The sequence below is a fragment of the Hyla sarda genome, chromosome 3 (genome assembly GCF_029499605.1).
Source record: "Hyla sarda isolate aHylSar1 chromosome 3, aHylSar1.hap1, whole genome shotgun sequence".
NCBI classification, from domain to species: domain Eukaryota; kingdom Metazoa; phylum Chordata; class Amphibia; order Anura; family Hylidae; genus Hyla; species Hyla sarda.
Genome location: NC_079191.1, coordinates 133114803 through 133129783, shown reverse-complemented (window position 1 = coordinate 133129783; position 14981 = coordinate 133114803). Strand labels below are relative to the sequence as shown.

General features: G+C 43.3%; 1 protein-coding gene across 5 annotated transcripts in view; it reads right to left on the bottom strand.

The window, feature by feature from the left end:
- NMD3 (NMD3 ribosome export adaptor) overlaps nt 1-14981 on the bottom strand; it is a 119449-nt gene that overhangs the window by 16359 nt on the left and 88109 nt on the right. For all 5 annotated transcript variants that reach the window (XM_056565075.1, XM_056565076.1, XM_056565071.1 and 2 more), the window contains exons 8-12: nt 13771-13849; nt 10153-10249; nt 7308-7425; nt 6451-6596; nt 3115-3227 (exon numbers count right to left, since the gene is read on the bottom strand). In XM_056565075.1, coding sequence (XP_056421050.1) covers nt 3115-3227; nt 6451-6596; nt 7308-7425; nt 10153-10249; nt 13771-13849 — 553 coding nt within the window. The remainder of the gene's footprint in view (nt 1-3114; nt 3228-6450; nt 6597-7307; nt 7426-10152; nt 10250-13770; nt 13850-14981) is intronic.

Sequence of the window (14981 nt, the reverse complement as noted above, 5' to 3'; positions counted from 1 at the left end):
GCTTCTGTCCTAATAATCCAGGGGGTCTCCGCCCGCAACAACAAGGTTTTCTTCCTATCCTGACCCTCCTTCAGGTTAACCCTTTCAATGCAAAAAAAAAAAAAAAACACACAGGTTTTCCACGAAAAAGCAAGTTTGGATGGGAAGTGTTGCCCAAAAGGGAACTACAAATGCGGAAATTAAAATTGGTGCAACCAGTTTTCACCAGCTAAGAGTTATGTAGTTGGAGGAGTCGAACGTCAAGTAAAAGAATTTATCTGTTGTCGTACAGATTTTGTAGTTCATGCTCTCACTTGTAAATGTGGACGTTTTTACGTGGGGAGTAGGACCCGCCCACTACATATTCATTTTCGTTAGCACATCTATTCCCTTAGGACGGGTAAAGACCTTGTTGCATTTTTTTGGCATTGAAAGGGTTAACCTGAAGGAAGTTCAAGATAGGAAGAAAACCTTGTTGCGGGCAGAGGCTACCCAGATTATTAGGATAGAAGCCCAGCGTAGGACTTCACGATAAAATTGATTTAGATATGTTTTTATAGCTCCGTAAAGTACATTTTCTAGTTGTGTACCGATTTGTGCATTGTTTTTTATACAGTTGTACTGTGTTTTTAATGTCACTTTTGCACTAAGTTTTATTAGGTCTCTGAACACCTACCTGATGTTGTGTATCTGGTCAGGAATATACCAATATTGGCGTGGCCAGGGGGTGTGGTCTGATGAACTAGGCTCTGCCCTATGAAACAGCGGTCACAAAGTTTCACTGAACGCTCCACCACCTGCACCTGCCATGGATAGGAAGCCGATGTTAACGTCTGTGTTCTCCATGTGAAGAAAAATTCTAAGAAAGTCCAGCTCACCTGCTGTGTTTCGTGCATGGATCCCCACTCAGACTCTCCATGTCCAAACAATAAGAAAAAACAAAATGATCCAGCACTTGAAAAAACCTGCAGCTTTATTGTTGAATCCTCTTTACAAAACAGCATGGAACAACTTCAACTCTTCACAAGGTCTGACACATCTTGACGCGTTTCGAGCGCATGCGCTCGAAACGCGTCAAGATGTGTCAGACCTAGTGAAGAGTTGAAGTTGTTTCATGCTGTTTTGTAAAGAGGATTCAACAATAGAGCTGCAGTTTTTTCAAGTGCTGGATCATTTCGTTTTTCTCCTCGTTCTCCAATTAAAATCGATCTGCATACAAGTACAGTGGTGAGTGCTATCCATATTTTTTTATCTTGTTACATTATAACCCCTTAGATGCATTGGTCAAAGACTGCACCATCTAAGGAGTATGACAAAGATAGACACCTCCATCTGTCAAATCCTGACTACGGCCTCTGTCTGATGTTTATTCATCACAGTGGTTTACATGGTGCTGCTGGATTTAAATCTATCCTCTGATAAAGGTCCTAATCTCTGGTGCCTGCACTGATTTAGTCAAGAGACATGCTTTTTGTCCCCTAGTCAACATCTACATGCCTCTTTACTGTCAGTACGTGATTTTCCTGGATGCTAGAGGAGTCTGTCACATGCTGGGGCGCAACTTTATGACGCAGAAGCAGAAGGACTCCGCCGGTGTATGAGCAGCTCACTATGCGTTATGTAACTTGCTGCACATAAACACTTTACCTTTGCACTTGACACCTTGTACTGACGAGGACGTACTGTGAAGAGGGCCTGAATAGTGTAGAGAGCTGGGTCCTGAGGCATGGGGATAGCGCTTTTTAGGTTGAGTGCCCCAGTTACATGCCACACAGTGAGTCAAATCTAGCAATAGGGTACATCTGTTCTAGTGTTAATAGGTAGATTAGGGTCAGATTTTTATTTCTGAACCCCTGCCTGTATTTTCCCTTAGTGCTATTAGTCACTCTCTGGTAAGTACCACCCGCTAAGTGCATAGGCTTACATATTATTGCTGTTTCCCCCTCTTAGGGTTGGTGTTCTCTTTACATAGTGCTTACCGGTATCAGGGCATTCATCCTTGGGTCCTTGTGGACCGTGCTGTATTGAGGGCAGTTTGATTGTATCACTACAATGATCCCTCAACTTACAATGGCCTCAACATACAATAGTTTCAACATACAATGGTCCAGAAAAGACCATTGTAACTTGAAACCAGACTCAACATACAATGTACAGACAGTCCAGATCTGTGAAACGTGTCAATGGCTGGAAGAACCGACCAATCAGAATGGGCATTCACTGGTAAAACCCCTGTATTACTGAAGTGTATGCACTGACTGATGTCTGGTAGCGCCCCCTACATTACAGGAAGGTATTATATGTTCTGTACACTTTACCTGTATCAGGGTTAGCTGCTCCTTTGGACACCAGGTGAGGGCGACTCCATGTTACTTTTTTTTTTTAGGACATTGCATGTTCTGTACAGGACCCCGAAGAAGCTCCTGTCCTCTACATAGACCAGTGTTTCCCAAGCAGAGTGCCCTCAGCTGTTGCAAAACTACAACTCCCAGCATGCCCGGACAGCCTTTAGCTTTCCGGGCATGCTGGGAGTTGTAGTTTTGCAACAGCTGGAGGCTCCCTGCTTGAGAAACACAGACATAGACAGTGATTTACAGCTCCCAGCAGATCTTTATTACTTTTATATATAAGGATTTGCTTTATCTATATTAGTTATCTGCTTATTTTTGTTTAATCCTCACTTTTTCCTATTTTTGGATGATATTTTGTTGCCTTTAGAACCAATTACCAGGTTTCCATAGAGTTCTGGTCTCAAGATACAATGGTTTCAACATACAATGGTCGTCCTGGAACCAATTAATATTGTAACTTGAGGGACCACTGTATTTGTTGTGGGGTTATATGTTTTTTAAGCAACTCCTAATTAAAAAGGTATGTTTTACATCCAGCATGACAATACCCTAGTTTATTAGATATTTTCTGATTTAAATTCTCAGTGTTGGGATAAGTTTTACACTCAACTTTTTCAAGTGTAGCGTGCTCGGTTTTTTGTACTATACAGGTGAAGTTACACAAAAGTGCAAAAGCAGAGAGTCTCCTAGTGTCTATGGCATATGCATTATTTATTTATACTTCAGCATCAGCAATTGCCTAGTCCTGGGTCAGTACGCTACCTAGTCCATTTTGTTAACCTACCCATGCACCAGGTCTCCTGGATTCAGCAGATTGCCCAGATGAGTGCGGCAGTGGTACTGCTGGGTTGTGTTCATCTCTGATGTCTTCTGAACCCAAACTTCAGCGAGGGTATGCTGTAAAAGAGAAACAAAATTTAAGAGTGTCTGCACTTCACCTTATCATAAATCCTTTTACCCTGGGATTCCCAGGATCACAACATTTCTCACCCCTAAAACTTAACTTTTATTAGTTTATTTATAATATTGAGTGAATGAGTACATATAGTGAGTAACACACTATTAAAATCACGGACCTCTATGTGTGTTTATCTGCTTGCTATCATGTGATTGTTTACAGTAGTCACACTGTTATTCCTAGTGTAATATCCAGTAGGCTGCAGCACCACTGTTGGCATACACACACGAGGCTCCGCAGTTAAAATAGAAAAAATGCCCCCTCGAAGTTTTGTTTTCAGACTGTACACTTTACAATAAAAATGACATGCTTTCTTTATTCTGTGGGCCAGTACGATTAAAGGGTAGCTCCCACCATCCTATTTTTTTTTCTGTCCCTGCCTATTGCCAATCTATCCCTAACCCCCTCCCTGCTTTTAATTTAAATTTTTACTATATTAAAAATGCCTTTTGTCTGCCTGGCAGTGTGCTCACTACCAGGCAGAATTCCCCAGCAGGCACCACGTCACTGATGCCTGCTGGGGGGGACTTCCGCCCTTAGTTCATCTACACAGGTTGCCTCCAGCTGTTTCACCACTACAACTCCCAGCTTGCCCTGACATCTTTTGGCTGTCAGGGCATGCTGGGAGTTGTAGTATTGAAACAGCTGGAGGCACCCTGTGTAGATAAACTATTAAGTTAGTTACAAGCGGCGCTATGGCGCTAGACCGTAACCCCCCCCCGGCACTAGCACGTTCCCTCCTCCCCCCCCCCCCACCTGCACCGCATACCCCGTCCCCTCATTTCACTTGCAGTTACTGCAGAGTCCGGCAGGGGGCGTGCAGGGACAGCGGCGGCAACGAGGCGGGAGGAGTGGCCTCCCAGCCAGTGACCGGGGAGCCAATGCACTCGCTCCCGCCTGTCTGATTGACAGGCAGGGAGCGAGTGCAGCCTAACTGAAAAAGGACTAATTGCCACTCCAAAATCAGTCCTTTTTCAGTGGCCGGTTTTTAAAAGTAAATTAAACCTTTTTAATGAAAAAAAAATTTATAAAAGTATATTAGAGATATGTTGTAGTACATAAGTACTACAACATATCAAAAAATTAAGTTGGTAACAGTGGCCATTTAAAATGATACCCATGTTATATGCTTTTCTATTATTGTACCATTTAAAAAAAAATCTAACTATTTTAACAAAATTAGTATGTTAAAATTGCCCTATTTTGACCACCTATAACTTTCTCATTTTTCCGGCAGGCAGTATCAAGGCTAATTTTTTACGCCATGATCTGTAGTTTTTATTGGTACCACTTTTGCTAATATTTTACTTTTTAATCACTTTTTATTAATTTTTTGAAATAAAATGTGACAAAAAATACTAATACTGTTCAGTGCTATGCATAGGACATAGCATTGATCAGTGTTATAAGCAATCTTCTGCTCTGGTCTGCTCGATCTTAGACCAGAGCAGAAGACCCAAGGAGACGACCGGAGCCAGGTAAGGGGACCTCCGGCTGCCATGCTGGATAATCAGATCACCATGGCAGCGCTGCGTGCGATCCAATCATCCATTTTAAGTGCCGCTTTGCCGCAGATGCAGTGATCTGTATTGATCACGGCATCTGAAAGGTTAATGGCGGACATTAGCGTGATCGCTGATGTCTGCCATTACCGGCGGGCCCTGGCTGCTGATAGCAGTCAGTACCTGCCGTGCATGATGCGAGCACCACTCCGGTGCTCGCGGTCATTACAGAGCGTAAATGTACTAAGTTACATGGCACCATGACGTACACTTACATCTGCTGTCGTTAAGGGGTTAATGGTGTAATAAAAATTACAACTTGTCTGTGTTTTGTATATTTTTTCACTTTGTCTGACAAAGGGGATGTGGCTTTTATTAAAGGGGTGTGTTTTGAGTGTAGTGAGCTTTCAACCGGTTGCCGTCTAAGGATGAGCCGACTCGTCCTGAGATGGCAAACAGTGTATGGCGTGGGCTCCCGACTCGAGCCCGCACCATACCGGCCGGCCCCCAGCTGATTCTGGTAGCTGAGGGCCGGCAATGATAACCGTAACGCAGCGATTGCCGCGGCCGGCTATTAACCCTTTAGATCGCCGCTGTCGAAGTTGACAGTGGCGTCTAAATGGACATTTAAACCATCCCTGTGGGGAGGATCGCCCATTAACCCCTTCCATATTAAAAGTTTAAATCACCCACCTTTTCCCAAATTCCATATAAAAATATGTAACCATAATAAAAAAAAACATATGAAGTATCGCCGCATGCGTAAATGTCCAAACTATAAAAACATAATGTTAATTAAACCGCACGGTCAATGGTGTACACGTAAAAAAAAAATCCAAAAGGTCACTTTGTATACCCTATAAAATGTATAAAAAGCGATCAAAAAGTCCCAACAAAACAAAAATGGTATCGATAAAAACTTGAGCCCTCATACATCCCTGTATATGGAAAAATAAAAAAAGTTATAAGGGTCAGAAGATGACAATTTTACACATACTAATTTTGGGTAGGGATCAACCGATTATCGGTTTGGCCGATATTATCGGCCGATAATCACGATTTTGGGCATTATCGGTATCGGCAATTACCTTGCCGATAATGAAGTTACAAAATGGGGTTGTCTTTATTTTACAATTTTGCCCCACAAATATTTATTTTCTGGTTTCGCCGTGAATTTTGTTGGAAAATGATTGATTTCATCATAAAGTACAATTGGTGGCACAAAAAAAAGCCCTCATATGGGTCTGTATGTGCAAAATTGAAAGCGTTATGAGGTGATGAGGAAAAAACTAAAGTGCAAAAACGGAAAAACCCTGTGTCCTTAAAGGGGTTAAAATACTTGCACAACTCCACCCAATAGGTGGCGTACAAGCCACACGAAAAATAAATGCATTAGAAATGTACCCAAGTTCATCATACATAGTCCGTAATTTTCTAGTGCAAGTTATAAAACAATCCATACAATGAACACGGTCACAGTTACCTGCAGTCTAAAAAAACAAAGAATTCTACTGACGTTCAATAGGAGTTTCTCAAAAAGACTAAAGATAACAAGTGGGTTTCCCGTAGAATTCTCATTTTTTTACCATTTCATATACTAAATTCTCTAGTGAGAGTCTTTACCTAAATATAGCAATAGAGAGGGAAATCTAAACTATACCTTGTTTGATATTCCTCCAGCTCCTGGTCCTTGTTTCCGGTCTCTAACAATGTCTGTGTCCATCACAATGAACTCCTCCAGCTGTTTAGGATGAAACAAGCTGTGGAAAGGATGCCGCCAATATGTGTTCCCATCGACTTCAGCAACTAAAGGGGGAAGGCAGGAAAACGACATTAAAACAAAATACACAATCTTTTATCATAAATAAGTAACAGACCATCATGCAGTCATTCCATAAGATATGGATTCTTTAAGAAGGGACTCAAGTGGTCCCAGATGGCACCTGACATCTGTAAGAAATTAATTTTAGTAGATCTGCTAGCAGGTGGAAATAGTCAAGTTCACATATAATACCATACAAAAAAGTGTGTTCTATGTAGAAGAAAATGAAAAAAAAAAATTATGTTAAAGTGTACCTGTCGTTAGCAAAAACTTTTTATATAATGTAGGAAATTCCATTGAATGTATATTTGTAATATACATTTGTTTTTGGGTGAAAAGAATGCTGTCCCTGCAGCTATTGTCTGTGTGTTTCTGTGAGGAGACCAAATACAGGAAGTGTGGGCGGGACAAGTTGGGCTCTGTGCAGGCTCCTGGCTTGTCAATCATCCTGTTCTGCGAGTCAGGGGTGTGTCACAGAGACCCAGTACACAGAGCCCCGCTTGTCCCCAGTACACAGAGCCCCGCTTGTCCCCAGTACACAGAGCCCCGCTTGTCCCCAGTACACAGAGCCCCGCTTGTCCCCAGTACACAGAGCCACGGCAACACAAGGCAACCCCATATAAATGACATTACTTCAACAATACAAAGACATCTAGTGGACACTGAAGAGTGACTTTTAAACAGTTCACACTTACTTTGCAGAGTTTTGGGGTCAATGAGATGAACAGCACTTGTTACCCGAATACATACGCAGATCTGACTCATGTTCCCCAGGCTTTGAGCTAGCTTTGGAGACAGGCACACCACATTGTCCTGTGTGAAAATATAAGATGTATTAAAGAGAAACAAAAGCAGCAGACCTATGGGTCATAGTTAGGCTCATGACTGCCATTGCATAGCAGAGAGCAGCATCTAAAAACTCGTTCACACTGCTGTTGGGCTCCATTACACCAAGCCATGTCGGCAAGTCCATTGCGCAGTCCATAGTCTACAGTGCATTTTTTCTTATCCAGTAGACTACCAGATACCTGATGGACCCCATTCAAGTCAATGGGATCTGTCAGGACCCGGTGGAGTCAGTTGTGCTCTGACCCGTTTTGGGGCGAAAAAGAAAAACATTTTTTTTAAAAAGGAGCTAAAATTACCTAGGAGGGGATGGAGCACAATGAGTAAACCTAGCCTAAGGCATTAAATGCCTGCAATCAGAGTTATCCCCAGTCTCAGCCACTGAATAGTATAACAGCTAGAATCCCACAAGTGAAGGTGTGAACAAAGTTCATAAAACCACACCATCACAGCACAGTAACAATATGTTGATTCATAGGTATTAAGCAGTTCTCCTGATGTACTATTGGGTGGGAAAGTTAATATATAAAAAAAAAAACGGGGAGAGCATATATCTCCTTTGGTCTTTTTGTCTAGAGTAGTTTATTTAACAAGGTGTTACCTAGTAGAGAAAAGTCATCTGCAAAAAGCCTATTAAAAAATACACCAATAAAAGGGGTCAGGCCACCAATAACAGATCAGCGGGTCAGACTCCCGTCACCAGCCAAACAGCTGTTTGAAGAGGCTACTGTGGAGTTTGCACAATTGCCATGGCCCCTTCAATGTTTGCCAATCTTACCTGCATCGCCATCCCATATGTACCATTGGTAAGGTACTGTAGCTTTGTCCTATTCCAGTACACTAGACAACGCTACAATACCTTGCACGTGCGCGCTACAAATAGTATAACGATACAAAGACAGATTCACTTAAACACTAAAGAGGTTTTGGTGCTCGAACAAGTGGATGTCTGATCAGCAGGGGTGCGAGGAGTTGGATCCCCACTAATTTAATACTAATGGCCTATCCTGAGAATAGGCCATCAGTTGTTTAAAGGGGTACTCCACTGCTAGACATCTTATCCCCTAGTCAAAGGACAGGGGATGAGATGTCTGATCGCAGGGGTCCCCTTATTCTAAACAAACTCCAGGTTCCTGCGGCAGTGGTCGTGACGTCAGCCTAGCCCCCTTGTAACGTCACACCACGGCCCCTCAATTCATGTCTATGAATGGACTGGAGTGCCCCTTTAAGGCTGGATAACTCCTTCAATAGATGGTTATTCTCAGTTCAGGACCCTCAAGTATTAGCAAGAGCTGAGGACCTGCCATAATCAATGCTTTACATCAGAGATCTCCAAACTGTGGCCCTCTAGATGATGCAAAAGTATAACTCTCAGCATGCACAGACAGTCAACGGCTGTACGGGCATGCTGGGAGTAGTTTCACAACATCTGGAGGGCTACAGTTTAAAGGCCACTACTTTACATGGACAACCCATTGATTTAAAAGAAAAACGTGTAAATCCTTATTTCCCTGGTGACACTGGACATTTAATGCCAAACTTCTCAATAGGCCCCAGTTTACGGCAGAATATCGTGATCAACTTTGCTTTTTGCGTCCACAAGATCTACCTATGCTTTATATTGTAGAATCCCAATAATGGACAGATGTACATAGATGGATGGGATCCTTGTAACAGGCTTTAGGGAATATTATACATACATATACACACATATATACAGTCATCTCTGTATCCAGGAGGGGAAAGCAATACATTATTTAATGTGGCATAAAAATTCTGACCATTCTGACCAGTTGATGATCATGCCATCTAGGTTAGCTGATTATGAAGAAGTACAGTGATCCCTCAACTTACAATGGCCTCAACATACAATAGTTTTTTTCTGGACCATTGTAACTTGAAACCAGACTCAACATACAATGTACAGACAGTCCAGATCTGTGAGACCTGTCACAACTGGAGCTACTGACCAATCAGAATGGGCATTTTACTGGTAAATCACCTGTATTACTGACGTGCATGCACTGACTGACTGTCTGTCTGGTAGCGCCCCCTACAGTACAGGGAGATACTACATAGTCTGTACTCTTTACCTGTGCCAGGGTTAGCTGCTCCTTTGGACACCAAGTAAGGGCGGCTCCATTTGGGACACTGCGTGTACTGTATAGGAGCCTGAAGAAGCTTCTGTCCTCTACATAAAACATTGTTTCCCAACCAGGGTGCCTCCAGCTGTTGCAAAACTACAACTCCCAGCATGTTCGGACAGCCAACGGCTGTCCGGGCATGCTGGGAGTTGTAGTTTTGCAACAGGTGGAGGCACCCTGGTTGGGAAACACTGACAGACAGCGATATACAACTCCCAGCTGCTCTTTCTTACTTTTATACGTAAGGATTTGCTTTATTTCTATAAGTTATCTACTTATTTTTCTTTAATCCTCACCTTTTCCTATTTTTTATGACATTTTGGTAGTTTCAGAACCAATTACCAGGTTTCCATAGAGTTATGGTCTCATCATACAATGGTTTCAACATACAATGGTCGTCCTGGAACCAATATTGTAACTTGACGGACCACTGTACATGGCATAAAGAAAAAAAAAATTGGCACTATTGTGCAACATTACTGTGCCAGCTGCACCAATGGCACAGAGCAAAAGCGAAAGGACATAGAAACGCACACTTTTTCAAACTGACCTTGCAGATGGGAACAATTTCCATCGAAAAAGTGCTCTTGTAGTTGTAAGAGTTTGAATGAATATCATGTGAAATGAGTCGCTGGGAAGTCTTTGACCTAAAAGAAAAGAATATTTTACAGTTTTCGTATGGCGGCCAAACTAACTGAACTTGACCACATGTTCAGTGTTTTCATGAAAAACAAGGATCGGAATGTTGGATTTTATTTGCCTGTTCCTTTTATTTTTTGGGGAGATAAGCCACCACCAGGTGTCTGGCAACATCTTACCCCCAGGAAACTACCGTAGGTATAGGTTTTTTTTATGTTACGCACCAGGTTAAGCACCTTTTTAGAATAAAAATAAAATTCAGAATACCCCTAATAAACACACAGTCGAGACAAATAAGATCTCATGAAATGTCATAACTACTCAGACATCAGGACTCTATACACTTAGAGGAGACATCGCTCAATATGGTGTATATGACTTTCCAGTAATTAAGCCATTTTGTTTGTTTTACTTCTTGTACTGTTTTTTTTTTTTCTACAGATAGGTCAACATTTCCTATGGTCTGTTTACTGAGAGCTGACTTACTAGAACAAAGTAAATAACTATCATTCTGGAAAAAGTGTTTTCTAAGATTCAAAAGGAAATTAAATGTAGGAAACAGGTGTAAAAAAAATAAAAAAAAATAAATCCACTACCTACTAGTTTTTAATTACCATGCTTCAATAACAATTTGCCCTTATACCCATATGGCCACTGCAGCCTTATTCGCTGGCCTCAGAGGAATCTTGCCATAAGGCCAGTGATTTGTTCCAGCGGTCATATGGGTATATAGGCATATCAATGTTCCAGCAGGGTAAGCCAAGTCCAGCAGAGACGACCAGAGTGGCAAATTATTTATCAGAATAGGTTCTTTATTATTTTATACCATTTCCTCCATATACAGTGACCCCCCCCGACCTACGATGGCCCCGACATACGATGATTTCAACATACGATGGCCTCTCAGAGGCCATCGCATGTTGAAGGCAGCATCAGCATACAATGTTTTTGTTGGTCGGGGCCATCGCATAAACGGCTATCCGGCAGCGCAGACTGCTTCAGCTGCCACCGGATAGCCATTTACGGTGCCCCGTGTGGTCCGCTGACGATCACTTACCTGTTCTCGGGGCTCCGGCGCGTCCTCTTCGGGATCCCCTCCATCGTCGGCGCCCTCCATCGTCATCATCACGTCGCTGCGCACGCCGTCCCGTCATCCAATAGGAGCGGCATGTGTAGTGACGTGATGGCGGCGACGGAGAGCGAGGATGCCGGGGAAGCAGAGGCCTTGCCGGAGCGGCAGGGACACCCGGGGACGCGGCGACAGCGATGGAAGGCGACATCCAGGGCAGCGGTGACGAGAGGTGACGGTCCAGAGCGGCGGGGACATGTGAGTATAACCTCCAATACCAGTGGTCTTCAACCTTCGCACCTCCAGATGTTGCAAAACTACAACTCCCAGCATGCCCGGACAGCCGTTGGCTGTCCGGGCATGCTGGGTGTTGTAGTTTTGCAACATCTGGAGGTCCGAAGGTTGTAGACCACTGTCCTATTCTTTACATTGCACGGCTCCCTCAACATACGATGGTTTCAACAAACGATGGTGCATTTGGAACGGATTACCATGGTATGTTGAGGGACCACTAAAGTCAATGGTGGAAAAAAGAAAAATCAGATGATCTAGACTAAGCAGAACATGTGTAAAACCTTAATTCTCCCCATATGGGTCCCATCGTATATCAAATGGAATGATGTAAGACAAACCCAGCAGGTCTCTGAGGTATCACTTTAATTTATACCAAGCTCTTGTGTAATGGAGCTTTGATGTTTAATACACACCATACGGAAGACAATACAAATAAACAGCCGGCACAGCAAAATGGTCTAACTTCTAATCATGTCACTTTATTCACCACTAAAACATGATCAAAAAGCAGCAGTTTTTTATGTATATAAAGTGTATCTAAGAGTTCAACACGATCTGGGGTGTATTACTAAAATGTCTAAACCTGCTTACTACAAACAACTCTCTGGTAACCAAATATACAACTGACTTTACCAGCTTTAAAGTGTTATGGTAATAAGAAAAAGATAGCTGTAAAATGTAAAATATCAAGGATTTGATAGGACCTGGTTTGTCAGGGTCTGGGTGCCAGCATTTAGCTGAGCGCTTCTCGCTGTTTGTTTTAGCGATCGGGGGGGGGGGGGGGGGGTGTTAGCAACCAGATACACACTGACTAAAAAAAAAATTACATTTTTTTTCTCTTCTATTTCTTTTCATTTGTAATTTTTATAACAACAGTAAAACTTTATAGAGGGATACACGATCAATAGGTGTCAGACAAGTTTTCATTGAGCTAACCGATATTCCGATTTGCCCACACGCGCGAACACTCAGCTGCGGCATAAAGCTGTCAACTAGAAGCAGGTTGGCAGAAAGGCCGTCAATGTGTCCCGCAATGTGTCCCGCAATGTGTCCCGCAATGTGTCCCGCAATGTGTGGAAGAAGATTGTTCTACTGCATTAAAAAAGTGGATAATAAAGCACTGGAATCAGGTTCTCTATCCATTTTTTCTACACTAGGAATAAGCTGCATAGGCTTTGGGAAACACCTAATCCTTTAAGGGGTACTCCGCTGCTCAGCGTTTGGAACAAACTGTTCCTCCCATAGACTTGCATTGTGGGGTTGGAGCGTGACGTCATGAGGGGGCTCGGCTATGGAGTCACGAGCTCCCGGCTCCAGCGTTCGGAACAGTTTGTTCCAAACGCTGAGCACCGGAGTACTCCTTTAAAAAATGAAGATGTACATACCTACCTCCGCTCCCCCGGTAACCAGCTCCGGTCTCCCCCATGATCCTCTTCCTGGTTGCCGGTGGTCGACGAGTCATACTGCCGCAGTGAAGTCCGGGCTCGGCCGGCGATAGGCTGAGCGGCAGTGTGACGTTTTCGGCCCTGGCAGCAGGTGCCGGTGTAGTGAAGAATTTTGTGTCCTGAAGCGTTCTCACAATGCCGCTCAGCCTATCGCCGGCCGAGTCGGGACTTCACTGCGGCCGGTGATTGGCTGAGCGCAGTATGACTCGCCGACCACCGGCAACCAGGAAGAGGATCACGGCGGAGACCAGAGACTGTTACGGGAGGCCCCGGGGGAGCGGAGGAAGGTAGGTACATCTTTATTTTTTTTTACTGCCGGAAGTATGGGGGACAATTTTTATATTCCGGAGTTCTCCAGTAAATGGGTTGTGCAGGGAGCAGAAATGGTCTGCACCTTCTGAGACACATAAAGGGGGCGGAAGTGAGCGCCGGAAAGCAGACCTTTTCTGGACAAGAGAAACAGAAAGAAACTAAATAAATCTCCTTTGGGGGTATTCCCATCTCAGCATCACAGATCAGTGGGACTCCAACTGAACAGCCTGTTATCAGATAGGGAATAATATGCAGAGATGGGAAATGAGAACACCCCTTTAAGTGTTTCACTGTCTTAACACTAGCGGGATACAGACTTATTTACTACTAATTAAAAGATAACCTGTTATGAGAACATTAACAGTAAATATTCTAATGTATACTTCATACCACATATAGTAACACATACCTGCAGGGCACCGTGCACTGGAGAAACTCAACCATCTTCTGTGCGTGTTGCTTAGATGCATAATAAAAGTCCAGCCCATCTATAAAAGAAAAGCTGGTAAATAAAGTATTTCGGCAAAAATGCGTACATTCTGTTACTGTGGTGTCCGAAAATGGAAAAAGTATCAATACAAGCCAATGTTAATAAACTGTTAACACAACAATAGAAATAACTAGAGATGAGCGAACTTACAGTAAATTCGATTCGTCACGAACTTCTCGGCTCGGCAGTTGATGCCTTTTCCTGCGTAAATTAGTTCAGCTTTCAGGTGCTCCCGTGGGCTGGAAAAGGTGGATACAGTCCTAGGAAAGAGTCACCTAGGACTGTATCCACCTTTTCCAGCCCACCGCAAAGCTGAACTAATTTATGCCGGAAAAGTCATCAACTGCCGAGCCGAGAAGTTCGTGACGAATCGAATTTACTGTAAGTTCGCTCATCTCTAGAAATAACAATAGAAAATTCCAAAGTGTACTACAAGTCTCAGATGCCGCGATTCATAGCAGCTGTGATCATTATTACCATGTATAACATAAGTGACACCCATAGGACTCGGTAATAACGCATGGTGATCCAACAATGTGAACCACCAGCTGCAGCCAAAGAGCTTAAAAAGGGGTACTCCGCTGCTAAGCGTTTGGAACAAACTGTTCCAAACGCTGGAGCAGTCAGCTCGTGATGTCATAGCCCAGCCCCTCATGATGTCATGCACCCCCCCCTTCGATGCAAGTCTATGGGAAGGGGCGTGACGAATGTCACGCCCCTTCCCATAGACTTGTATTGAGGGGACAGGGAATGATGTCATGAGGGGGTGGGGCTATGATGTCACGAGCTCCTGGCACCGGCTCCAGCATTCGGAACAGTTTGTTCCAAAAGGTGAGCAGTGGAGTACCCCTTTAAACAGCAGCCTACATATATTATAAGTGAGCACCACAACACAATAAACCCTTAAATGAATAAACACAATGGGAATAAACACATGGAGGATCTAGCGCATCATGACATGCGGTCATTATAGACATTTTTATCAAGTAGGCTTTTATATCTGAAAAATCAGTAAAACAGAACACAGACAAAACCCACCATAACTGTAGGGAGGGGGATTATTCTAAATATGCCCCTATGTACTCCCGGGGTATAAGTAATGGGCCGAATCAAAACCGCTATCACAGCAA